Source organism: Chlorocebus sabaeus, chromosome 10, assembly GCF_047675955.1.
Source record: "Chlorocebus sabaeus isolate Y175 chromosome 10, mChlSab1.0.hap1, whole genome shotgun sequence".
Taxonomy (NCBI): Eukaryota; Metazoa; Chordata; class Mammalia; order Primates; family Cercopithecidae; genus Chlorocebus; species Chlorocebus sabaeus.
In genome coordinates, this window is record NC_132913.1 from 12,316,809 (window position 1) to 12,341,354 (window position 24,546).

General features: G+C 52.5%; 1 protein-coding gene across 2 annotated transcripts in view; it reads right to left on the minus strand.

Annotated features, from left to right (window-relative positions):
* STEAP3 (STEAP3 metalloreductase) overlaps positions 1-23,813 on the minus strand; it is a 41,792-nt gene extending 17,979 nt beyond the window's left edge. Inside the window, exons 1-3 of one of the 2 annotated variants that reach the window (XM_007964734.3) lie at positions 23,600-23,813; positions 5,728-5,885; positions 1,259-1,758 (exon numbers count right to left, since the gene is read on the minus strand). In XM_007964734.3, coding sequence (XP_007962925.1) covers positions 1,259-1,750 — 492 coding nt within the window. In that variant the 5' untranslated portion in view covers positions 1,751-1,758; positions 5,728-5,885; positions 23,600-23,813. The remainder of the gene's footprint in view (positions 1-1,258; positions 1,759-5,727; positions 5,886-23,599) is intronic. The other variant, XM_007964735.3, reaches the window with a different exon arrangement.
* Positions 23,814-24,546: the final 733 nt, after the last annotated feature.

The window sequence follows — 24,546 nt, forward strand, 5'->3', positions numbered from 1 at the left end:
GTCTCTCGGCTCAGTAGGGCCCTCAGTCAGCACATAAGGTCTTCCACGAGGCAGCTCCAGCCTGCCCTCTCCACCTTGAAGCCCACTGCTCTGACCCACGAGGTCCCCCTGCAGACACATTGGAGTCCTCAGATCCCAAAGCACCCCGTGGGCCTTGTTGACACTGCATTGGTCAGTCTAGTCTCAAAACACAGACTGAACACCTACTCTGTGCTGAGCTTTACATATATGATCTCTCTGCCTTGCCATGAGCCCGCAGGTAGGTACTATTGTCTTCATTTTTCAGATGAGAAAACTGAGGTCTAGGAGCATTATTTCTTATCTCTGTGCCTTTTCAGATTGTTCCCTCAGACTGGAATGCACTCCTGCTCCCTGAGCCTGACAGCATGAGGTGGGCCTAGGTCAAAGCCCTCCTCCAAGTCTTCTCCAGCCAGCCTGCTTGCTCTGTTCCCTCCACACCCTGCACCCAACACTCCCCACTGTTCCTCCTGGTCCATACCTGGGAGTCCCGTGATGCAGCCTGTATTTAAGGTGCTGTAGTCAGGTATAGCTGGGCACCTTGAAACTATCTTACAGAGCCTGGCACCTGCGCTGGACTCACTGGTGGAAGTTCTCACACACGTGGAGTCTGGCATTCTTTCGCCAAGAAAATGCATTAAAAACCAAGGTGGCATTAAAAACCACGTTGTCTTGGTAAGAACTCCTCATGGCAAGAAATGTATGCAGCTCTAGCTGTTCCGTGGAGCCATTATCTAGCCCCAGAAAAACCCGCTGTTGACTTTTCTGAGAAATCAGTTCTTGGAAGCCCTTAGAATAAATAAGAAAAAGTTGGAGACATGCCTGCCTTCCTCAGGGCCTGGTACATAAGTGTGTTACTTTCCTCCTTCTGAGTCCAACTCTAAAAGCCAAGTCTCTCTCCTTCTTGGTTCCAAATAGCAAAAAGCCATCAAACTTTTCCTCCTTGCCCTCTAGGAAACCCAGTTACCATAGCAGAAAGAACATGGGTTTCAGATCCATAGGAGCTGGGTTCAAATCCCAACTTACCAGCTATGGGATTTTGAGTAAGATCATTAATATCTTTGAGCCTCAATTTCCTGTTCTGTAAAATGGAATTTTGCAGTGATGCAGGATTAGCTATGATAATATACCAAAAAAAAAAAAAAAAAAAAAAAAAAGAGCCTGGCATGCTGGCAGCACTCAATGAAAATTAGCCATTTATATTTATTGTTATGATGGATATTATTCCCCCAGAACCTACCTGCCTATTACCATCCCTCGGGCCAGCCTGCAGGGTCCAGGCGGAGATGACATTGAAGGCCTTGACCACTGTGCAGGTGGGGAAGAGGGAAGCCAGGTACTCAGCATTGGATTCACGATGCTGAAGGTGCTCTTGCTCTGTAGGGTTGCTCACATCCACCAGGATCTTGCCAGCCAGCTGCTCACTGAGACTGCACAGGGAAGTGTAGTGCTCCCGGAACACAGCCACAAAGATGACCTCTGGGGAGCTCACTGCCTCCTCCTGGAAAGTCACTTGGGCCGCTGAGGGGAACAGCCCGGCTGTGCGTTTGGGGTTGCGGCTCCCCACCACCACTTTGAAGCCAGAGCCCACCAGGCGTGTGGCCAGGGAGCGGGCAAAGTCCCCGCTACCCAGGATGCCCACTTTGGGGGCCTCATCGGGGACCTTGGCAAGGCTGCTATCGCTGTCCACCAGGTGGAGGCTGATCAGTGGCTTGTCCATCTCTCCTGACATTTTGGTGGCTGCAAGAGAAGTCAGGAACCTGGTCAGTGGAGGGCTCCTGGACTGCCCCTTCTGCCACCTCCCTCCTCTTATACGTCGTAACTACACGGCAGTCAGACATTCACCCAGCAGGTGTTCACCGAGTGCTACCACATTGCAGCACCAGGGGAACAAGCTGAGCACCACACAGCCCCTTCCCTGGGGAGAGCACAGACTCAGGAAGAGCAGGGAGGACTTCTGCCCTCCACCCTTTGTCCCTCCTGCTGAATTATTTCCTCGAGGACAAGCTGGCAGCGTGAGAGTGCTGGGAAAGGGGACTCTGGAATTTCCATGACCAATGTGATGCAGTGCCATACTTCTTTTCAAAAGGATGATGCAATGGACAGTGTCACTAGCCAGGAGTGACCATCTAACCCCAACCTCACCATCGCTGGGTGTTTGATGACCAGGAAGGGTGAGCATGTCCCTATACCTGTCTACATTTTGCATCTTGGAGCAGTTCTTCTTATGCTGTCCCTGAAGGATGGTGAACAGCTTGAGGGCAGGACCTCATCTCCTCTGACCTTGGATCTCACTGTGTATCATAGTCTGGCACAGAGGCAGTGCTCAGTGTTTGCTGAATGAATGAATGACTGAATGAATGAATGAACACCAAACCCTGATCTCTGAGGCCAGGACTGGAGAGACATGTGAATGGGCCCCTAAGATAGGGTGGGTGCCCTGCCATCTTCTTTGCTGAGCCCAAGATCTGAGTGGATGTGGAGGAAACCCTGGACTCGGGCCAGCAGTCTACAGTAAACTTGGATGGGAAAAATTATTATATATTAATTGTCACCAACTTCTAACTAAAATTTGCTATTTCCTTTAAGTATGAAGGAAGGCAACATAATTTTTCATTAATACTGGCCAAGATTATATCATAAATTTACCTGTAAATAGTTTATCCTAATACTATTTAAATTAAGCACAAATTTAAAACTATGCTAGGAGGTGCAGTGACTCACACCTGTTATCTTAGCACTTTAGGAGGTCAAGGCAGGAGAATGGCTTGAGGTCAGGAGTTCAAGGCCAGCCTGGGCCACATAGGGAGGTCCCATCTCTAAAATAATAATAATAAAAAAAATTAGCCAGGCACAGTGGCACATGCCTGTAGTCCCAGCTACTCAGGACACTGAGGCAGGAGGATCGCTTGAGCCCAGGAGTTGAAGACTGAAGTGATGACACCACTGAACTCCAGCTTGGGTGACAGAGCAAGGCTGTCTCAAAATAATAATAATAATAATAATAAAAGTAAAAATAAAATTATGGTAGACATTAGATCTGCCACTAGAGCTTGTTATTTAATGTGCTAATAAAGAAGCAAGCGTAATGCTACTGTAGTCGTTTTTAAAAAATATTTTCACTGTGTTTCCATATAATATGTTTCCTTTGTAACCCTAGGCTATTTTATTTGGTGCCTGTAAGAACATTATTCTGAGCAGAAGTCCACAAGCTTCACTAGCCCACAGTTCCACAGGGCTTAAGAACCCCTGCCTCGAGGCAGCAGAGCAGTCGGGGGTGACTTTCAACACCCTGCATAGGTGTTGGCCTCTTCCCACTTTTCCACAACACTCTCCTGGAACCTCTGGACAGGTAAGGAGTGGGTCCAGGGACTGACACAAAGATGGGGCAGAGGGACCAGGAGGCTGGGCCTGGCTCTGCTATGAAACAGCTGTGTGTCTTCAGACAAGTCTGTGTACCTCCCTGGGCCCCAGCTTCCGTCTTTGTCAATGGAGTTCACAATCTCTGCTCTCAGATGACAAATAATGCAATCTTAAGAAGTTTTCGAAACTGTGGTTGTTCCTTTTAGAAGGCAGCAGCAGCAGCTCCTGTTAATGGAATGCCTTTCCTCGGGTGATGGGCCTCTGGTCCTCACAAGAACCCCAGCAGGTAGATTCAGTTATCATTCCCACTTTACAGAGGAGGCAACTGAGGCTCAGGGAGGCTCGGGAACTTGTTTCAGGCAGCACAAATAATTGAGGGGAGGAAGAGCAGGAGGCAGGTCTGTCTGTCTCGGCAGTCAGAGTTTCACTCCGTCTTACTGCCCAGACAGAGAACAGTGAGCTTTCCAGAGATGTCCCAGATTGCTGCAGAGCTGGGACCACACTGGCTGGGACGAGAGGCCAGCTGGAAGGAGGTGCATTCTCAGTGTCAAGAGTCAGGGGACGTGTGTTCCCGTCCTGCCTCTGCCAGCGTGGGAAACTCCCTTAGCCTCTTGCGCATCTTTAACGTGGTTTTCAAACATGGCCCTGCCTGTCACAGGATAGCAGGGATTGGCTGATGTGAGACACTGAGGGGTTGCTTTTGTGGGGATCGTGCTTCCCGAGTCCACAGATGGGGCTGGCACACCTGCACAGACGTGCAGGCACCCGCCAAGACCCCCACCCCACACACGCTGGGCACAGCCACCCTGAGAATAGGAGACGATGTTTTCTGCCTGGTTCTGGGAGCGTTTCCTGGGTGGTAAGCTACATTTTGTAGGTGACAACGGGCCTCCTGACCCATCCTATAGTGAGTCCACGGCAGGCGGGTCTGCACCAGGCCCACGAGGCTGCTCGGTCCAGGAGCCGGGCTCTAGAGCCAGACCGCCTGGATTCTGGTCCTGACTCTGCCGCATTTGAACTGTATGACCATGGGCCTGTCTGTGCCTCAGTTTTCTCAGCTATAAAAGGGAGACCATCGCAGCACTTCCCTTATGGGCAGGTTATAGGAGTAAATAAGTCAATTGTGTAAAGCACTTAGAACAGTGCTGGGCACATAATAAGCACCCAGCAAATGGCATTCAGTAATCACTAAGGAAACACTGGCTGCCAACAGAAACGAAGCTCCATGCCAGCAGCAGGGCCCGGGTGGAGGGAGGGCAGAAGTCCCTGCCAGTACCCTTCGACCCCAGGGAAGGAGGATGAAGAGCTGGGTGACAGTTATGTCAGCCCAAGGGCCTTGCAGATGGCCTCAGGGCTCACAGGCCAGCATCTGCAATTTCGGCCTAGGTGAATTCAAATCCCTCTTCTCCTGCAATCGGGAGGGCCAAGGCTCCCCTTGTGGTCAGTCAAGGCTGGGACAGATACACCCAGGCCTGTCCCCAGCCGCAGGGAGACACAAGTCCTGGGGAGTTTTGCCCTGATGGAGAGGAAGAGTAGCCACCCTGAGGCCTCCGGACCATCTTTCCAACATTTGCTAACGATTTGGTGGATCCTAAGTAGGACCCGTCCGGACAGAAGCCTCTCCGCTATCTCTGCCCTCTCTGTCCCCCCTCCCTCCCATCTCCTGAGTGACTTTGTGCTGAACACTCCTAAGGAGATGAAGATGAGTGAGAAGTGGTCCCCACCCCGAGGACTTACAAGCTAGTGTGTGCTGGGGGAAAAGGGGCTTGAATAAAACCCACCGCCGATGACTGGACACGGGGCAGCTAGAGACAGAGCTCAGGCATGGCACAGGTATGGCCCGGGCTCTTGCCCAGGGGGCAGCTGAAGGAGAAGCAAGGGTGGCTTCACTCAGACGTGCATCTGAGGATCCCTGAAAAACCTCGAATGATTTACCTCGAAAGGAAACTGAACCAGCCCAAAGTGAAGCAAGGCCAGCGATCCAGATTTTGAGTCCTGTCTTTGTTGAACGCCAAAGCTAATCACAGGTGGGAAGGGATTGCCCGGGCTGGGCCTTGAGGGTGTTGCTCAGAACCTGACTCGGTATCTGCTCCCTTCCAGGGAGCTGATACGGAGGCTGCCGCAGCCGAGGGGAGCTGGTCCCAGCTCTGCCTCTAACTGGTCCTGGGACATAGGGGGTCCCTGGGCCTCTCTGGGTGCCTTCTCTAACAGGAGCTGCTGCACCAGCTCAGTTCTAAGCCCCTTTCAGCCCCAGGAGTCTAGGGAGCTATGAAAAGTCCTAGACTTATGGTTCTAAGGGGCCCTGCTTTTCAGCTGTAGGATAAATGCAAACTAAACGTTAAGCACCTCCAAAGCTTCTCTTGCCACCAAAATGCAGCCCGCAACAGGAAAACGCCTGGTTGTAACGCCGCCTTGTGTTGCTCCCTAGGCGGCCTCTTCCTTGACCTTTCTGATGCAGGAGCAGAGCCACTCGGCTGGGAGGAGTCAGGCAGGTGGATAAAGGCCTGGGGAGAAATCATGGCCTCAAACGTCATTCAGTAGCTTGGTGCCTTTGGGCAAGTTACATAGCTTCTCTGTGCCTTAGTTCCCTCACCTTTAAAACGGAACGCTAATTATACCTCTCTAAAGGCTGTTTGAAGATGAAATGAGTTAATATGTGTAAAAGCTCAGAGCTCTTTTCTGACTGGTTGTATGTGCACTTGTGTTCCCTAATCTTGTGTGTGTGTGCACGTGTCCTGTTCTTGTGTGCATGTGTGCTGCGTGTACTCTTCTCTAACTTCTTCATGGATGGTGACCACGTTCAATTCTTCTGCCCCCTCCTGATGCTCAGCATGAACCCTCCTGCTGAAGGCTGGCAGGGGTTGGGGGCAGGACAGGTGGTACATGTCCTGGAAGTCTCAGAGGCCTGTCCCTGCGGCCTGAGGTGAGGGTGTGACTAATCCTGTCTGGGCCCTGGTTCCCTGGGGGTTCTATTTATAGCACTGGAGAGGGAGCAGACGGGATCAGATTGCAGCTCTGTGGGCCAAGGCCTGTCTCCTGCACGCAGACCTGCCCACCTCTCCTCCCAAGCTGTGGACAGAACTGCATGGAGGCTCGGGTGTCCCGGTCCCCTCTGGGTCTCTGCCCAGGCTTGTCTATCCCCTCCCTCTTTCCGGCAGAACTACAGCCTGTATTTATGGCTGGGAGCCACGCCTGGCCCATGGGCCTGCCTGCCAGCTGCTGTCTGCTGTTGTGCAGGTCACTAATGGTTAGCGGTATGACATCCACAGTCCCCTGGCCTCTTCTTCATGGACACTGATCACTTTTCAGACATGAGTGGCCGGGGCAGGCTGTGGCCACGGAGAGTTTGCTGTGAGGTCGGTGTGGATGGAGGGGCTGGGGCCACCGACAATCAGAGGCTGGCTGTGGTACCCTGCAGCTAAATGGAGAAGGGGCAGCCTGCAGGCCAAGAACGGGGTGTCTCCCACACCTCCCATGTGGGGACTGACTGAGCAAGGAGAGAGAAAATAACCCAGTCCTTGTCCTCAAGCAGCCCACCGTTATCTTCAATTTTTTTAAAAAATTGTTATTTATTTATATATTTATTTATTTATTTATTTATTGAGACGGAGTCTTGCTCTGTCACCAGGCTGGAGTGCAGTGGCGCGATCTCGACTCACTGCAACCTCTGCCTCCCAGGTTCAAGCAATTCTCCTGTCTCAGACTTCTGAGTATCTGGGACTACAGGCACAGGCTACCACGTCCGGCTACTTAATTTTCAATTAAAAAAATGTTTTTTTATCTGGTCAGTAAAATTACATTTGGGGGCACATATTCCTATTACTGCTCTATTTCTTTATAAGTAAAATACACTGAAAATGTACGCTTATGCAGCAGTACCCTATAACGTTGTATGTGGTATAAATCATATGTAAACAAAGGTAGGTGCAAGGGAGGCTCTGTATGTCCTCCCTGCTCTCAGGGAATGAGCCTTAACAAGCCCCGAGGAAGTCCACACACACCCTGGAGACCTTTGCCCCCTGGGATGGCCAGGCAGTGGACTAAAGTGTTCAAGGTCTCCTGACAAGGGCACTGACTTCAGACAGCGGGGACTGGGAGGATTCCCGCAGGCGGTGGGCCTGAGCTGAGCCTTGACGAATTGAGAGTGAGCCCAAGAAAAGCACTTCAGAAAGAGGGGCCTGCATTGAGCAAAGGGGGCCCAGGATGGCCAGAGTGCAGGGACACATCAGCAGTGCGTGTCCCTGGGTGAACGAGTATGTGCCCACAACCAGCACCGGGGCTCAGCAAGCCACAGGTGAAAACGTCAGTTCTTGCACACAGCCTGGCCAACATGGTGATACCCTATCTCTACTAAAAGTACAAAAACTACCCGGGTGTGGTGACGCGTGCCTGTAATCCTAGCTACTCCGGAGGCTGAAGCAGGAGAATCGCTTGAACCTGGGAGGCAGAGGTTGCAGTGAGCCGAGATCGCGCTACTGCACTCCAGGCTGGGCGACAGAGTGAGACTCCGTCTCAAACAAAAACCAACCAACCAAACAAAAACAAACAAATTATTGCACAGAACTCTTTTCTTGACTGAAAACGTGTAGCGAGGGAAAGAGGAAGGAACTGGGTCTGGGGTCTACCCTGAGTATCTTCTCACTGGGAGGTACTGGACATGTCAGTCCTTTCTCTAACCTGTTTTTTCATATGTAAAATGAAAATACTGATTTTCCCTCAAGGGCATGAAGTAGCCAAGGCCCATATACACCTGGGGCATTGCTCTGTGGCTGGGCTGTTTCTGGGAGTTCTTCCCCTGTGGTCTTTCTTTTCACGTGCTCCTTGTCCACCCTCTGCGCCCACTTCCCTGAGCTTTGGGAGGGCAAGATCGCTGCGTTTTGTTTCACACGCACCCCGAACCCCGCACCATGCCCGGCCCGCTGTAGAGGTTCTGTGCATCTATCTGCCTGACTGCACACACCACTGGAGCCTATGTAGCCTCTGGGGGCAGAAATCCTTCCGAAACGCAGTACAAAATCAGATCCTCATCCAGCACCCCAGGGATCACCCCAACCTGCCTGGGGTTCATCTTCAGTTTTCACAGAGCGTTTGTATAAGCTCTGCCTCTTCTCTCATTCTCAGGCCTTTATGGGCGCTGTCTGTCTGCCTGCTCGCCTCTTAAAGGCCCCCAGGTCCTGCTAATTCGCTGCTGAGGAAATCGAAAGAGTACAACATCGAGAAAGTGAAAAGCCAACTCGGAATGGAGAAAAGTTTGGCAAATCATATATCTGAGAAGGGACCTATTTCTAAATATCTGAAGAACTCTTACACCTCGGTATTAAAAAGACAAACAACCAAAAAAAAAAAAAAAAAAAAAAAAAGACAAACAACCTACATAAAGTGGGCAAAAGACTGGAAAAGACACTTCTCCAAAAAAGATATACAAATGCCCATGAAAAGATGTTCAGCATCATTAGCCCTCAGGGAAATGCAAATGAAAACCACAATGAGATACCACTTCACACCCACTAGGATGGCTACAATGATAGATTTTTTTAAAACACAGGGAGGATGTGGAGAAATCAGAACCCTCCTACACTGCTGCTGGGATTGTGAAATGGTGCAGCCGCCGTGGAGAACAGCCTGGGAGTTGTTCAAAACATTAAACAGAGTTTCTACATGACCCAGCAACTCTACTACTCTATATATCCAAGAGAAGGAAAAACGTATATCCACACAAAACCATTTTCACCCATTATTCATAATACTCAAAAAGTGGAAACAATTCAAACGTCCATCAACTGAGGAATGGTTAAACAAAATGTGGCCTATCCCTCCAGTGGAATCATATTCGGCCATAAAGAGAAACTAAGTACCCGTCCATGCTCCAACAGGGATGAACCTTGAAAGCATTACTCTAAGTGAAAGAAGCCAGTTACAAAAGGCCAGACATTACATAATTTCATTTATATAAATGTCTAGAATAAGCAAATCAATAGAGACAGAAAGTAGGTGAGTGGTTGCCAGAATGGGGGATTTGGAGAAAATGAGGAGTGACTGCTCACAGGTACACAGTTTCTTTTTGGGGTGATGGAAATATTCCACAGTTGATTATAGTGATGATTACACAACTCTGAATACACTAAAAACCATTGAATTGTATACTTTGAATGGGCGAGTTGCATGGTAATGTGAGGTATAGCTCAATAAAGTTATTTAAAAAGTTGTTACTTAAAAAAGGAAACTGAGATACGGCAGACTGCTACTAGTGTGTGTAAACCAAGAGTAAACATGTTTTGGATGAGAGCTTAAGCAGGCTCCATGAGCCTAATCATTGGATGGATTTTTAACAACAATGTTGGTGGCTGCTGTGGTTTGGAGGTTTGTCCCCCCAAAACCTCATGTTGAAATCTGATCTCCAATACTGGAGGTGCACCTAACAAAAGGTGTTTGGGTTATGGGGGTGGATTCCCTCCCTGGCTTTGGGGCGAGCAGAGGGGCAAGTAAGTTCCCTGTTAATTCTCACTGTATTAGTTTCCTCGAAAGCAGCTTGTTAAAAAGAGCCTGACACCTCCCTCCCCTCTCTCTCTCTCTTGCTTCCTCTGTCCCCAGGTGACCTCTGCACACATGGTACAGATGAGGAAATGGGGCTCAGGAAGGTGAAGTGACTTGCCCAGGCCACCAGCTAGCAAGTGGTCAGGTGGGATACGAATCCACCCCTCTGCTGGGCCCTTGCTGGCTGACCTTGCAGTTTACTAAGGTGACTGATCCGGAATAAATCCAGAGCATTCAAATGTTTGCCTTCCTTTGGCCTCCACCATGAGTGGAAGCAGCCTGAGGCCCTCCCCAGATGCAGATGCCTCATCTTGAACTTTCCAGCCATCAGAGTCATGGACTAAAAAAACCTTTTCTCTTTACAGATGCCCCAGCCTCAGGTATTCCTTTATAGCAACACAAAGACCACACTAACACAGTGACTCTGCCACCTTCTGAAGTTATTTCCTGTTTGTTTTCCACATAATTGAGGTTCCTAAGCCCCATGACCTCTGGACAAGTGAGGCTTATATAATCAGTACCATTACCTGTTGTTGTTGTAAAAATGGTGCCTTGGGCTAAACTGTCCTCTTGGCCTTTGCTCACACAGCTGCTTCTCTGCCATCCATGCAAGCAGAGAGCCATTCCAGGGCCCAGGGGATGATGTGTGTGTGCCAAGTGCCCGGGTCTGAGGTCTACCCCACCAGCTCCTGGGTCAGTGAAGAGGGCAGATGTGTTCCAGGGGGTGTGGGGGAGGCGCCATCTGCTACTTACCCACATGGCTGAGGGTTTATAGAAGGATGTGCAGGTGGAAACATGCACACAGCTGCAAATCTTCTAAGTGGGGCATTAGGTCCCTCTTCCTCCTAAAGTCATCCCCTCCCTAACCAGGCAGAAGGTCATTTCAGCCCCTGGGACTCTAAATAACACAGCTGAAGCCACAATTTGTCACTGAGAGCTTCCCTAGCCAGGCCAGGCCACTCCCCACAATGCAGTCAATGGGACATGGGTCCCACCATGCAGCCAAGACATGGGCTCAGGAAAACGTTAGAACACTCGGATTTATTCCAAATCAGTCACCTTAGTAAACTGTCAGGCAAGGGCCCAGTAGAGGGATGGATTTTCATATCCCACCCGACCACTTGCTAGCTGGTGGCCTGGCCAAGTCACCTCACCTTCCTGAGCCCCATTTCCTCATCTGCACTATGGGGTGATGTTCCTCACTTTAATGAGCTGTAGGAAGGATTATATGAGACAAATAAAGTGCTATGCTCTGGGCCTTTTAATTTGCTCATTTTTTTATTTTATTCCTCTCTAGGATATTTTGTAAATCTTCTTGTCTGGGTAAAGCAGAAATAGATGCACCCAAATCAATACACAGTGTTCTCTGCCTAATGGAAAAATTTACTTTAAAATTTTCTAAAAATGTGCTCTAAGATAATGGCCTGGAGAGACATACCCATTTCTCCCCAAGACAATTGGAGGAAAAGACCTGCTGCTATTTGGGACTCGGGAGTGGGAAGAAGAAGGTGGAAGAGCAGAGCAGGAGATCTGGGGTGGAAGGAAGAGTAGGAGGGCCTGCTGCTCAGGGCTACAGCCCTGGTGGTTGGGAACTGGGGCACTGGGCTCCTTAAGCCCTCTAGAGGATGCTGGTCCTAACATCTGGCTCCCTGCTAGGGACAGTCATGCCACTGGGGTCTCCAGGCCACTTACCCTTACAAGGATCAAGCCCACACCAACTGCTCCTCTGCCTCCATGGCCCTCCAGAGCAATCCATCTCACTGGACAGTATTGTTTTCTTTCCTGCCTATCTTCTCCCCAACTCCAAGCTCCTCAAGGTGAGAACTAAGTAAAACTCCCTTTTTCAAACCCCAGCACTTAGGACACATCAGGTCAAACTTGAGCTGCATCAGGATCACCTGGAGGACTGATGAAAACATATTTCTGGGCTCCACATCCAGAATTGCTGGTGCTGCTGGTGTGGGGACCACACTTTGAAAAACACTACATAGGCACTCAGGAAAGGGCTGTGGAAGGGGTGAATGAACTAACCACTCACTTGCATGCAAGAGCAACTCAGTTCTAACTTTTTTTCCCCTGGGTCTTTACAGTTGGCCCAGCTCCCAGCCCACTTGGTCCAGAAAGTCCTCCCTGCTTATGGGGACTTCGAGTACTCATGCTCTCTCTGAGCTCCTCTAGGTCTTGAGAGTCACATGTATATGCCCTGTCCCTACACACCCCTTGGCTGCCCGGAGCTGGGTCTCTCAGGTGAGATGGCAGTGATCAGAGTCATCGTGGCATTGTTAGCTGAGTCAATGAAACGAATCCCATGGGGACCACTCCCTGGCTACATGTGGGTCATTAGGCCCACTGCAGGCTGGGGAGAGAAGCAGTTCTAGGGACCATAAAGATCTTGGGGATCCGGGAGCCCCCTAACATCTTGACTGGGAGGATGTTCCCAAAGGACAGAGTCTCCTGGCTGACCAAAAATCCAGATGTCCTGCCTGCTAACCAGGAATCTCTCACTACCGTGCTTTGACAGCCCAGCCTGGGAGAACTGCTCACTGGGACAGTTCATTACTACCCACTGCCAGCGTATGGGAAGGATGATGGTCAGTGCCGGATGGGAAGGGGAAAAGGAAAGACCAACCGTCAGCACCAAGGCCAGGGGCTTGAAGCAGCAGAGGGGGTGGGGCATGCTCAAGCCCTATGGTCCCTATGCAGCACAACTTTAGGAGGTGCCATTTACATAGTAATCGCTGTGGAGAGCGCCCTCTGCACAGCCTGTGCAGTTTTATGCAATGGTCTGTCCTGCCAAACCTCCTCTGAGAAATTCTCTTATTCGTTATTCCCAGAGTACCTGCTGTGTACCCAGCATGGAGCAAGGCGCCAGGGCCATGCAGGTGGCCAAAGATGACCTGCCCTCTTAAGGCTCTTAGGAGAAAGGCCAGGTATACAATGCAGGAAGGAGTAAAGTGCTCGAATGAGGGGATGACTGGGCGCTATGGAGCCACGGAGGAGGGCTTTACTTTGCCCATGGAGGCCAGGGAGCCGGATTGTGGGGGCAGCCAGCTCCCTATGGGCCAGTTAATCCAGCCAGGTTGGAGGCCATCAGGCAGTGGCAGCTGAATCTGCAGCCTCAGCGTCTGGAGCTGAGTGGTTTCTTGCTTTCCAGGGAGACCTGGAGCTGCACAAACCCTGGGACTGGTGGGTCTTGTAGGCTGTGGCTGCCCCCACCCCTCCCCTTGTTATGGCATAGGATTTACTGAATCAGGGATGGGCCTCAGCCCTGCTCCTGGGCAGGGCAAGCCATGGGAGTAAGAAAAGGGCAGAGTTAGCCAAGACACACAGAGGCAGCTCCGGGTGTCTGCCACGGAGCTCGGCCTGCCTCACATCACCTGATTTTTGGGCTTAGGGATGCGCGCCTTCTCCTGGTTTGTCCAGCTGCTGCACTGCCTTTTTCTGGAAGCCACTGAGGGGCCCTCCCCTGCCCCTCAGTGGCCTCTTACTTTGGATTCCCAGGGATACCGGAAGTCGGCCTCCACCCTCTTAACTGCTCTGCTTGGGGAGAGTCGTGCAGCCACTTCCCAACCACCTGCCATGGGCCAGCTCCAACTTTTGCAAGAGCTCTGACTTTTGCAACAGCTTTGACGTTTGCCAGAGTCCCAAGAGCTCAAAAGGCTGGTCCAGGCAGCCTGGGGGGAGCAGCTCCTGGCTTCCACCTGGGTCTAGGACAGGGAGGACTGCGCGCTCTGGAACTAACTCTGCACTTTTTGTCACCCTACCATTGGCTGCACACACTGGTTCTCTTGTCTGCCACCTCATTGGATGGGGGCCAGTAAAAAACTCATTTATGTGCCTCTAGCACCTACTGGGGCCTGGCACACAGTAAGTGCTCGATACATTTCTGTGGTTTGAATGATTTAAGACTAGATTCTGAGGGGAGTATTTGTGAGTCATAGCTGTTCTCCCCAGAACCTAGCTGGGGCTCTCTCATACTCAGTGGTGATGAAATAATAACACCATGAGTTTCTAATCCCTTCTGCAGCTTGGGGACATTGTTAGACCTAGTCAAGCATTTCGCTATTTGATAAACTTAGTAACACTGAGGACTTATGCACAGATGAATTTAAACACTGGAAATGCATATTAGCAAAGAGACTGCTGCAGCTCTGGTCAAAGTGAAAATCAAACACCAGGTCTAAGGTGCACTGAGGGGCAGCCTGGTATGGGGGAACTCATGAAAGGAGCCTTCAGGAATGCTGAGTCAATGGCTTCAGGGTTTTTGGAGGCTTCTGGGCCAGGGCATAGCAACCATTTGGAGGGGGTCTGCCCAGTCTCCATTAGGTGGGGGTGTCAGGGCAGGTGAGGCCCAGCTGCTGCCATTGGCAGATGTGCTGTCTCCTTGGCCCTTCCAAACCTGTGTCTGTCTGGTCTGTGTCTCTGGCCACTTCCCACCCAGAGCTCTTGCTTTCTTTCTGCTTAGGTTACAGGCTTAATCTTTTTCCCTGGGAAGTGCCTTTCCCCCAACTAGCTAAATTCAACAGGAAGGCCCAGTGCCTCTACAAGGCAGAATTAAGTTCCCCACCTCTTATCTCTGCGGCACAGGTAACAGGATGTAACAAACATACGGTGGTATGTACTTTCCCTTAGAGGTCCCAGGGGTAGGTGGTGGGGGGGCCCTACTCCCCATCCTCTCGATCACCCCTGCCCACATGCTAATATTAGTATTAAAACTAACACCCTTGGATATGAAAAATCTACATCTCCCAGTCAGGTGAAGTGAATAACAGCTTCTGCAAAGTCTTCCCCATTTTATGGATCTGAAATTTACAATGTAAGTCAAAAGTAGGGCACATTTTATGCAAATAAGAAGTTTTCAGGGAAGTCCCCCACGCTGTGACTGCCCCATGTAGCAACTCCGGGCCTCCCCTACAGCGTGAATTCCATCTTCCCCAACAGAGAGGAGCTGGGCAGGCATATCCCAGCACCTAACAAATGCTGGCATGGGCACAGCTGCAATAACCAGGAGTCAAATGCAGAGAAGTGCCAGCGAGGCGAAGTCGGGGATCGTGCCTGCGTATGTGTGTACAAGGTTTGACCTGCAGAAGGCTATCATTCCTTCTACTTTGCAGAAGAGAAAACTGAGGCCTGGACAGGTTAAAGGACCTCCTCCGGGCCCCGAGTTGGCTCTTGCCTGCCCCAGTTCCACTGTGCCCTGGGGCCGTCCAGTCCCTGCATTCGAGCTGCCTCTGGGGTGGCGAGGGCCTGCGGCTCATTACTCGGGACGTGAGTAACAGCTGGTCACCCGGTCAGCACCAGGCTTTGGTGTCTTCTGCTTTCTTCCCCTTCAGTTTTCTGTCTCCTCAATGAGCTGCTCCAACTCACACTTTCCAGCCTCTCATTCTCAGGCTGTTTCTGCAAATCCAGAGCTGCCCGCTATCCCCAAACCCCCAGGCTTGGTTCTCACTGGGCCTGGGGTCCAGCAGGCCCCACCTGATCCAAGGTCCCTCTTGCTATCCCACCCCTAGCCTCCCACAGCTGACCTGAGGGGAGAGAGGATGGAGGATGCCAGTCTCAAATCATGGTTTAAAAGCTTGGTTATAGCCATACACATCTAATTGGTATATTTCTATTTTCTCTGTGGGCATTTTCCCTTTCTGATGGACCCTTACAAACATTTTACTGTTATATTTCTTGTAATACTGCCTGGAATCGTTATTTAGACATCATTAAAAAATTATTATATTTTTAAAAGGGAGGCTGAGAAGTTCCTACAAAAGAGAATACAGAAAGCTCAAGCACACTGGAGCCAATCCCCACTGAAATACACATGCGCGCAAGTTAGGTCTGATGGAAAAGAGTTTATCATCACGCCACTTTGCAAAATAAAAGTGAATGAATAATTTAGAGAGCTTTTTACAAACATCTAGATTTTCGAATCATTCTAGAAAAATCCGGTTCAATTACTCGCAGCAGCAGTTCCGTGCTAAACCAATGCAGAAATGGTTACCAATAAGAAAAATTTATAATTCCCAATGGGCCTGCATTCCACAGAAATGCATCATAAACATTAACATCCTTACACACACACACACACGCAACTGTGTGTGATAAATCCTTGAACCTTTGACTTTTAAAAGCCTCCTGACTTAATAACTTGGACTCCCTTTCCTCAAAAGGGGGCCATGAAAATGTGCAGATGATACATATTTCCCATTTTATACTGCACTTTTTGCAGCCTGCTCCAAGGCAGTACAGATCTCTGGGAGGTGTCAAGTTCCTCGGACCTCCTGGAGATTCAAGGGACACCCTCCAGCTGGCCAGGGGTCAGGGGGTTGGAGAGCTGGAGGGAGGGGTTTGCACAGGACCCATGCCACCTTGGATGTGCGTCATAGCCAGATTTACCAACAGCAGGCTGGTGCGACATCTGGCTGACGTGAGGGTCTGAGGGTCTGGGGCTCTCAGGTCACTCGACAGCCTCACCATGAGGTGAGCCACCTTTCTGGCTCAGTCTCCAACCAGGACAGCCTGGCTTTGGTTCTGACTTTTGGTTTCTCAGGAGACGAGGGACCTGCCAGGGAGAGAGCCTGCACGCCAGCTCTTGGCCACAGGGACTTGACCGGGAGTGGTGACTGATGCTTGGTTGGAGAGTGCACTGAGAGAGCGCAGCTCTGGCCTGCTGCTTCCTGCTCGGGGAGGAAACCTCACTGGTGATAATTAGTGGCTCAGACTCAAGTCTCTTTGCTACAGGAACTGAGGTGGGACGACCAGTAGAACCCAGGATGCATAAAATGAATAAATGTCATCTAATGTGGGCACACACACACGAGAGAGAGAAAGAAAGGGAGAGAGGCATTTACTCTTCGGGATACAAAGGCAAGCATAATGGCTGCAGAAAGTGGCAATTTATCAATTTCTGTGGGGGAAATTTATTGCAGTCACCATGGTTGCCACTGGCTTAGTGATAATGCTCTCAGCATTTGGTGCCCACAAAGGCTTCATTGTCATCTTTACTTGCTTGTCAGTGCTCACAATGGGGAGAAAGACAGACAGACAGACAGACCCACAAACAGACGACAGCACTTGTCTCTGGGGCAAAGCATGGACGGGGGCTGAAGAAGACACAGGCATATTTCTGCTGGCTGGGGATGGCTTTTCAGTGGACCTTGGAGGCCACATCGGCAGCCCAAAGGAGGCTGGAGGTTTGGAAGCTTTTGTGTTGTTGAAGTGAGTTATGTGCAAGTCCATTCTTAGGGATAAGTGTATTCTATTGTTTTCAACCTGTTTGGAACCCAGCGATCTTGGAATAAGGCACATCTAAGTATCCCTGGCATCTTTATCTCAAGCCTGCGTGCAGAACCTGTTTATCAGATCCCTGAGCATCTGATAAACAGGTTCTGGGCAGGTTTCCTCTATCATCACCAAACACCAAGCCAAGGCCTCATTGTTCTCTGTGGCCCCCTGGGTCTCTTCTCTTCTACTGGAGTGAAAGCTCCTGTGGGCAGGGCTAGATTGCTGAATCTCCGCGGAGTCCAGCACAGGCCGGTAGGCAGGGACTGACTTCCACTACCCCTCCTTCCGGTCCCTGCCCACTCCACCCCCCACCACAGCCAATGGCATTCCTTCCATCTCAAATCTTGACATCCTCCTGGCGCATCCCAATCCCCCTTCCTTGAAGATCCAGCCCAAGGCCTTGGGCACTTAAGGCACCTGCCATCTCCCCCAACCCCCACCCCTGACAATCTCTCACTGCTTTGAATTCAGAGAGGCAGCTGTGTTCGTTGGTGGACCTTGCTGGACAGAGCATTGGTGAATTCCGGTCCAGCCATGTGCTGGCTGTGTGACCTTGGGCAGGCTGCGTTCCCTCTCTGTCCTGATGATTAAACAGTGAATGTGAAACCCCTAAACACATGTCTTCCTTAGGACTGCTCTTGTGTGCACCTTTCCTTGCTCTGCTGTGGCCACTCACTGCACATGGCCCCTCTGCCACTCTGGGGGCTCTGTGGTCAGCTGAGGGAGGGACCTATGTGCCCTCCACCCCTGCACATCCTCACAGTCCCTCACATCATGCTCTGCTTAGGTGAAGCTGGTGGATACCTGTTGAGCCAGCGGGTCTCAGGCAGTGCTTTCAAATGTTCGTGAACACCAGAATCGCCCGGGCAGTTTAAGTGGGTGGGTTTCTGGGCAGCCCCAGGCCCAGAGTCTCTAGTTCAGTGAGTGTGTTGGTGGGGGGTGGACAGGACTCTATTTTCCTATCAAAGCTGCTGGGGGGTCTCCAGATCTCTTTGGAGAAGCTGCACTGTGAGGAAACCGCACCTGAGGAAGGCAAACCTTTCTGTTGCTTTTGAGAGTACAGGAGCAGGAGAGTACACGTTCCTGGAGGGCTCCAGGTCAGCGGTGACAGCTGCCCCCTGGGGTTCTCACTGAGACCTTGGCTCTACCCCAAGCTCCCTCAACCTTGGGACTTCCCCTCCTCTCAGCACCCCCTACGCAGCCGCGCCAGAGGTTAAAGGTCACGGGAGGGCAAGCAGCAGCCCCACTGGAACTCACACCAGCCCGGGTGACGCAAGGTTTCCAACCTCCAGCCTTCAGATCTGGGAACACCGGGAGGGCAGGGCTTTCCCAGATGCCCGCCCCTCCATCTCCCCATCACCCTGATTTCTGGCTGCTGGGCCCAGCCCTGTCTTGCTTCCTTCCCTTCCAGTTCCAGGTAGCACCTTCTTTCTGGCCAGTCCAGAGACATCTCCAAGGGCCAGAGGGTCATCTCCAGAGGGCCCGGCGTCACTTCCCACAGCTGCTCTGGCCTTACACCCAGATTGGGGGGATTTGACGGCCAATGGTGGGTCCTCTCAAACTCCACTGCATTCAGTGTGCTACTGACCCTCGTGCAGGCCTGGATGGTCACCCAGAAAGGCCCCTTGGATGCCAGCAAGCCCACTGTGGCAATATGCAGGCCAGACCTCACCCGGAGGGCCCAGCTCACAGCCACTGTATCCTCCAGCTGTGCACCCAGAGTTCACCTTCAGAGAGACCCTCGCCCTGACTGGGGGTGTACTGTTACCCTCTCAAGACCACTGGGAAAATCAGGCACCACTCGCCACAGCCTGCTGGCCACCCCACCAGTGGGATGCTTATAGAAATGGGAAGCAGCCGGGCATGGTGGCTCACACCTACAATCCCAGCACTTTGGGAGGCCGAGGCAGGTGGATCACCTGAGGTCAGGAGTTCAAAACCAGCCTGGCCAACCTGGCATAACCCCGTCTCTACTAATAATACAAAAATTAGCCGGGTGTGGTGGAGCACACCTGTAATCCCAGCTGCTCGGGAGGCTGAGGCAGGAGAACTGTTTGAAATCAGGAGGCAGAGTTTGCAGCGAGCCGAGATGACACCACTGTACTCCAGCCTGGGTGACAGAGCGAGATTCTGTCTCAAAAAATAAATAAATAAAATAAATAAATAAATAAATAAATAAATAAATAAATAAATAAATAAAAGAAATGGGAAGCTTGTTCACTCGCAGACCCCAGCATGCCAGCTTTGGGGGCCCTGCTGTCTCCACATGAACCGAGACAGCTGACACCACCAAATAAAGCTTAGTGGGCCCGTTCACCAACCCCAAATCTCTTTACATGTACCGAAGTCGGCTTTATAATCTTGGCGTAGTATTTTTTTTACATGTTTAAAAAGAAGGCTTACACAGGCGATGTTTGCTGAACTCCCACCTGGCTCTCATTAAGCAGAAGGCAGAGATGGAGGAAGTCACTGCCTGATTGAGGAACAATCAGTGCTCACCTGTTGCCTGCGCTGCCTGGTAACTGTGGGCATGCCGAAGACAGACTGACTGGGAAGAGTTGAATATCGAACAAATCTCCAGTGACAGTGTTCTTTTTTTTTTTTTTTGAGACGGAGTCTCGCTCTGTCGCCCAGGCTGGAGTGCAGTGGCCGGATCTCAGCTCACTGCAAGCTCCGCCTCCCGGGTTTATGCCATTCTCCTGCCTCAGCCTCCCCAGTAGCTGGGACTACAGGCGCCCGCCACCTCGCCCGCTAGTTTTTTGCATTTTTTAGTAGAGACGGGGTTTCACCATGTTAGCCAGGATAGTCTCGATCTCCTGACCTCGTGATCCGCTCGTCTCGGCCTCCCAAAGTGCTGGGATTACAGGCGTGAGCCACTGCGCCCGGCCGATAGTGTTCTTACAGCACTGAAGCAACCAACGCCTGGCCCGTTCGGAGGAGTGCTCATGAGGCCAGGGCACACCTGAAGAGGAACACACTCTGCCCCTGGGTTGAAATGACAACGTAAGAGTTTCTTAGCCACGAGCAGTCACCTGTCAGCCCTCACCGCAGGCACAGAGGTTGATCCCTCCGGCTCAGTGGGTGAGGGGAGGGGGTGTCTCTGGTTTTGCATCCTGGCTCATTCACATGAGCAATAGGTCCCGGGCCTCACCGCCACGCGTCTCCTCACTCAGATTCACACGTACGCAGAGGGCATGTGTGTTTGTGGGGTGATTAATGACAACACTCATCCTGCCAGCAGTGGGACTCAGCTGGTCTTGGAGTGCCTGGCTCAAAGTTAGTGCTCAGTAAGTGTTTGTTGAATGAATAACCAATGAGGCAGAATTTGGACAAGAGAATGTGGCGGTGAGTTAGTGGCTAGGAGTCTCAGGATAGGGGTGGAAAAAAAGAAGTTGGGGTCCATATGTGCTTGGAAAGTCATGTGGTTGGGAGGATAACACTGTCGACCTCCTAAGAGTCTCCAGGTACAAATGAGCTCCTGTAGGTAAAGTGTTTGGCCCGGGAGCCGGCACATGGGAGGTTGAATGTCAGTGATGAGGACTGGCATTTCAGGCGAGATGGTGGTGTGTGGCATGCCAAGGATGTGACGGTTGGAGCACACAGAGGCCCGGGACCCGTGGGAGGCTGTGTTGGACAGGTGGGTGGACCCAGCTGCAGGAGACTGATGGGAGGAAGCGGGACTTCAGTAGCCCAATGTTTGAAGACCACCTAGTCTCACCCCGACCCCTGCCCCTCTCCTCTCCAAGTTCTGTGATCTCCAAAGCCTCTCAAATTGGGATGGCTTGGCAGGGGTGAGGGAGGAGCATACACCCTTCCAACCCCTAGAGGGAGGAAAGGCGCCAATTTGGCCTTAGGTTCTAATAACTACTTAAACTGGTCAACATCCTCATTTTAAATCGAGAGGCACCTCCCTGGTCTAGATGCTAGAAAGCAGTTTCATAGTACTCAACCTGCTCAGCTCAGGCCTGCCCAACTCAGGAAGACCTGGCCACTATGCACCGTGGGTGGACAGGAAAGAGCAGATCCAGCCTCAGCTGGAAGACCAGGGAGCCCGACTCCCCGAATGACCTGCTTCCTTCCCCTGCCCCAGCCTGCCTGAACCTCACCGTAGCCCGCTCAGTTGTTCATTTGCAGCTAGACAGGGAATGCAGCAGGCAGCGTAGACCGCCAGTCTGGGAGGCCTCAGCTAAGACAGAGTTGGGAACCCTGGGGCTTGGAGCCAAGGCCAGCTCTGCCACAGAGTACGGAACCTGGAGGCCACTCTCTGGGCCTCAGTTACCTTCTTTAGGAAAGTCAGTGGTTTGGTCTAGAAGAGTACTGGGCCTGGAAGGCCCCTCACTGGTTAACGCACAAACCTGAGGTGAAGAAGGAGGGATCTGATATTTACTGCACTCCTAAAATTCAGCACTTCACACACTTAGTCCCCCAGGTAGGCATCCTTGTTTTACGAGGATATCCTGTTTGAAGCCCTTGGCAAGGTTTTGCAAATGAACAGAGGTTCAGAGAGCTGAGGGCTTCATGTCAGGGGGTAAGGAGCTGAGATTTGGACTCATCCATCTGACTCCAAAGCCAGACTCTCCCCCCAGCACTCAGCCAGCGACCTTTACCCACCCAGCTCTCAGGTGTGCGCCTTTGGACTTCACTCAAGAACTTTCACTTTTTAACTATCTGAAGCCCTGCCCAGCACCCTGGTCTCTGATAAGCCCAAGGAGGGAAGGGCTGTGGGCCAAGGATAGGAGACATGAATGGGAGAGGAATCTACCTGTTTGACATCTCTAGGCTGGAGAGGGCACATGTGTGATCCCAGCTTGACCTGGCCTGGTCCTGGGGACCTCAGCAAACCTGGGGCAGGCTGTTCAACCTCCAGGTGGACACGTGGCCCAGTCTGAGTTCCCTGCTGGCTCTGAGGCCAGCATTAGACTGTGTCAGTTCCATACCTGCTGCCACATTGCCTGGCTGAGGCCACCTGCTCCATTTAAGCCCCTTCAGGACACTAGTGACACCATCTACCTCACTCCGCCCACTTACCCATCAGACATTGGCTAAGCACCTGCTCCCTGCCAGCCCCTCTGCAGGCCACCGGGGACACAGATGAGTAAGACACAGTCTGGGTCCTCCAGGTGCTCCTAGCTGATTCAGTCAGCTTTGGATGGGACTTCGGGATCTATATTTTTAACAAGGCTTGCAGGTGACCGAGGGGACACACCCACGTGAGACCCTTTGGTTTTGTGGACCTTCTGGTTCCCAGCACTGTATTCTTGGGGCTACCAGAATCCTCTTGAGGACACAGCCTGTTTCACCCCACTGGTAGGTTCCTCTGGGCTCCAAGTCAGATAACTCTGGGTTCCAATCCTACTTCTGCAACTTGCAAGCTGTGTATCCTTGCAAAATATGTGGACTCTCTGAGGCTGTTTCTCCATTTTTAACAAGAGATAATGGTGCCTTCCTGTTGTGAGGATTAACTGGGATATTATGCACAAAGCCCTAAGCAATAGGCCTGGCACACATAAATGGGAATATCTGCTGTTAATTATATTATGGCTGCACTCTGATGGACAGAAATACCTCCCTGGGGCTATTTCCAGAACCCCCCACTTCTGGAGTCCATCTCTGAGGTGGCCGTGGATACCTGGGAGGCCTCTCCGTGCCCTCTGCCAGGGCTCCAGCAGGACCTTCCTGCTTCTCCCCACGGATCCGGCTTTCTGGTCCCCAAACGGCATATTATCTGGGCACACCCTCCCCTTCATTTACCCAGAGTGACCAAAGTTCCAACCACACCTCTCCGGGCCGCCTGTCCCCAAATTTCGGGGAAGTGGGCAGGAGGGGGAACTTTGTCGGGCAGGAAGGGGAACTTTGCCAGGCAAGAGCTCTGCGGGCAGAGGCGGGCACTGGTCAGACCAGCCTCCTCCTGGGGACCAAGGTCCGGCGCCCCTGCCCAGCCCCTGCCCCTACCCTGCCCGGCTGCGAAGGGACTGGGAGGTATGGCGAGGAAGAGCCTGGAAGATCCCGCCCACAGCTACCAGCCCTCCTTTGGGACCGCTGGCCAGAGCCCCAACTGTGGGGCACACGGAACCTGTGGACTCAGCCGGGGTCACCTGGAGGGGCGCCCACGTCTGCACCCGGGGCTCCGGAGCCTGCTCCCCGCCACTGTCGCCGCCGGCCCTGCCCAACTCGCATGGCGCAAGCGGCTTCTGCGCCTAGGGAAGGAAGGCACGCGGGGTGGGGGCCCCGAACCCGGTTTCTCTGCCGCCGGGCGCACGTGGCTCGGTCCCAGGGGAGAGGGGTCGCCTCCAGACGTGTGGCGGCACCCGAGGTCCGCGCGGCGATCGCGCAGGGTGCAACCGGGCGGGTGTCTCGGGGACCCGGCGCAGCACACAACCCCGCGGAGACCGGGGGAGGGGTCACTCACCTCTGCGGCCAGCCGCTCGGAGCAACCGCGGCAGCTGAAGGTCCGCGGCGAAGGCAGTGGCTCGGCCCGAGGCTCCTCCTCTCGCGCGCCCCACCCGCCCGGGAGGGCCGGACCTGCAGGGGAGGTGGCCGCCCGCCAGCCCGCCGCAGCTTATCCGGCTCGGCCACCTCCCCCGGGGCCGCAATCAGGAGCCGCCGGGTCCTCGCTCCCCGCCCAGCCCTGCAGGCCCGGCAGCGGTGGCGGCGTCTAACCACCCTCCTCCCCTGGCCCCAGGCAGGAGGTCCCCAGCCGGGCTCCAACACTTCCTGATTTGCAGTGCCCCGCACACGGCTGAAGTGAGCAGAACTCGGGGACCGCCTCTTAACCCGGCCAGGGAGGGCACCGAGGCCAGGGTGACCTCTAGGCCCCCCTCTCTTAACCTGAGGAGCACCTCGAATCCTTGTCCATTTTATAACGGAGGCCAAGTGGCAGCCATGGTTGCAGGTGGGAAGAGACCAGGGCGCCAGGTTGGGTCCGGATCCCTTCCGCCTCAACAAGGTTGCACCCAGGCCTTTGTGGTCCTGCCCATCTCTGTCCCTTGTCCACCCTTTTGACCCTTCCCAGCAGTCCTCAGGTTCCAAGACCGGTGGGATGGCGGGCACCTTTCTCCCGGAGCTGCCTCCCTGTCTAGGCCTTCTGGGCTCTGAAACCCTACCCGTCCCCCGCTCCCCCTGGGGCACTGCTCGCTGCCCTCCGCACTTCCAGTGCCGATGGCTTCACAGCACAGCAGTGAGGCTGGGCATAAGTATGGTGAGGCCGTCTGTGGGCGCCTTTCTAGAGGTGTGCGCCCTGGTCCGAAGCCCTTTCTCACCTGTGGTCACAGTTGCCGGCTGCTGTTATTCTCTTCACAGGTGAGGAGATCCGGGCTTTTCCGCTCAGATTCGTGGAGGCTGAGTGGGGGTTCCTGA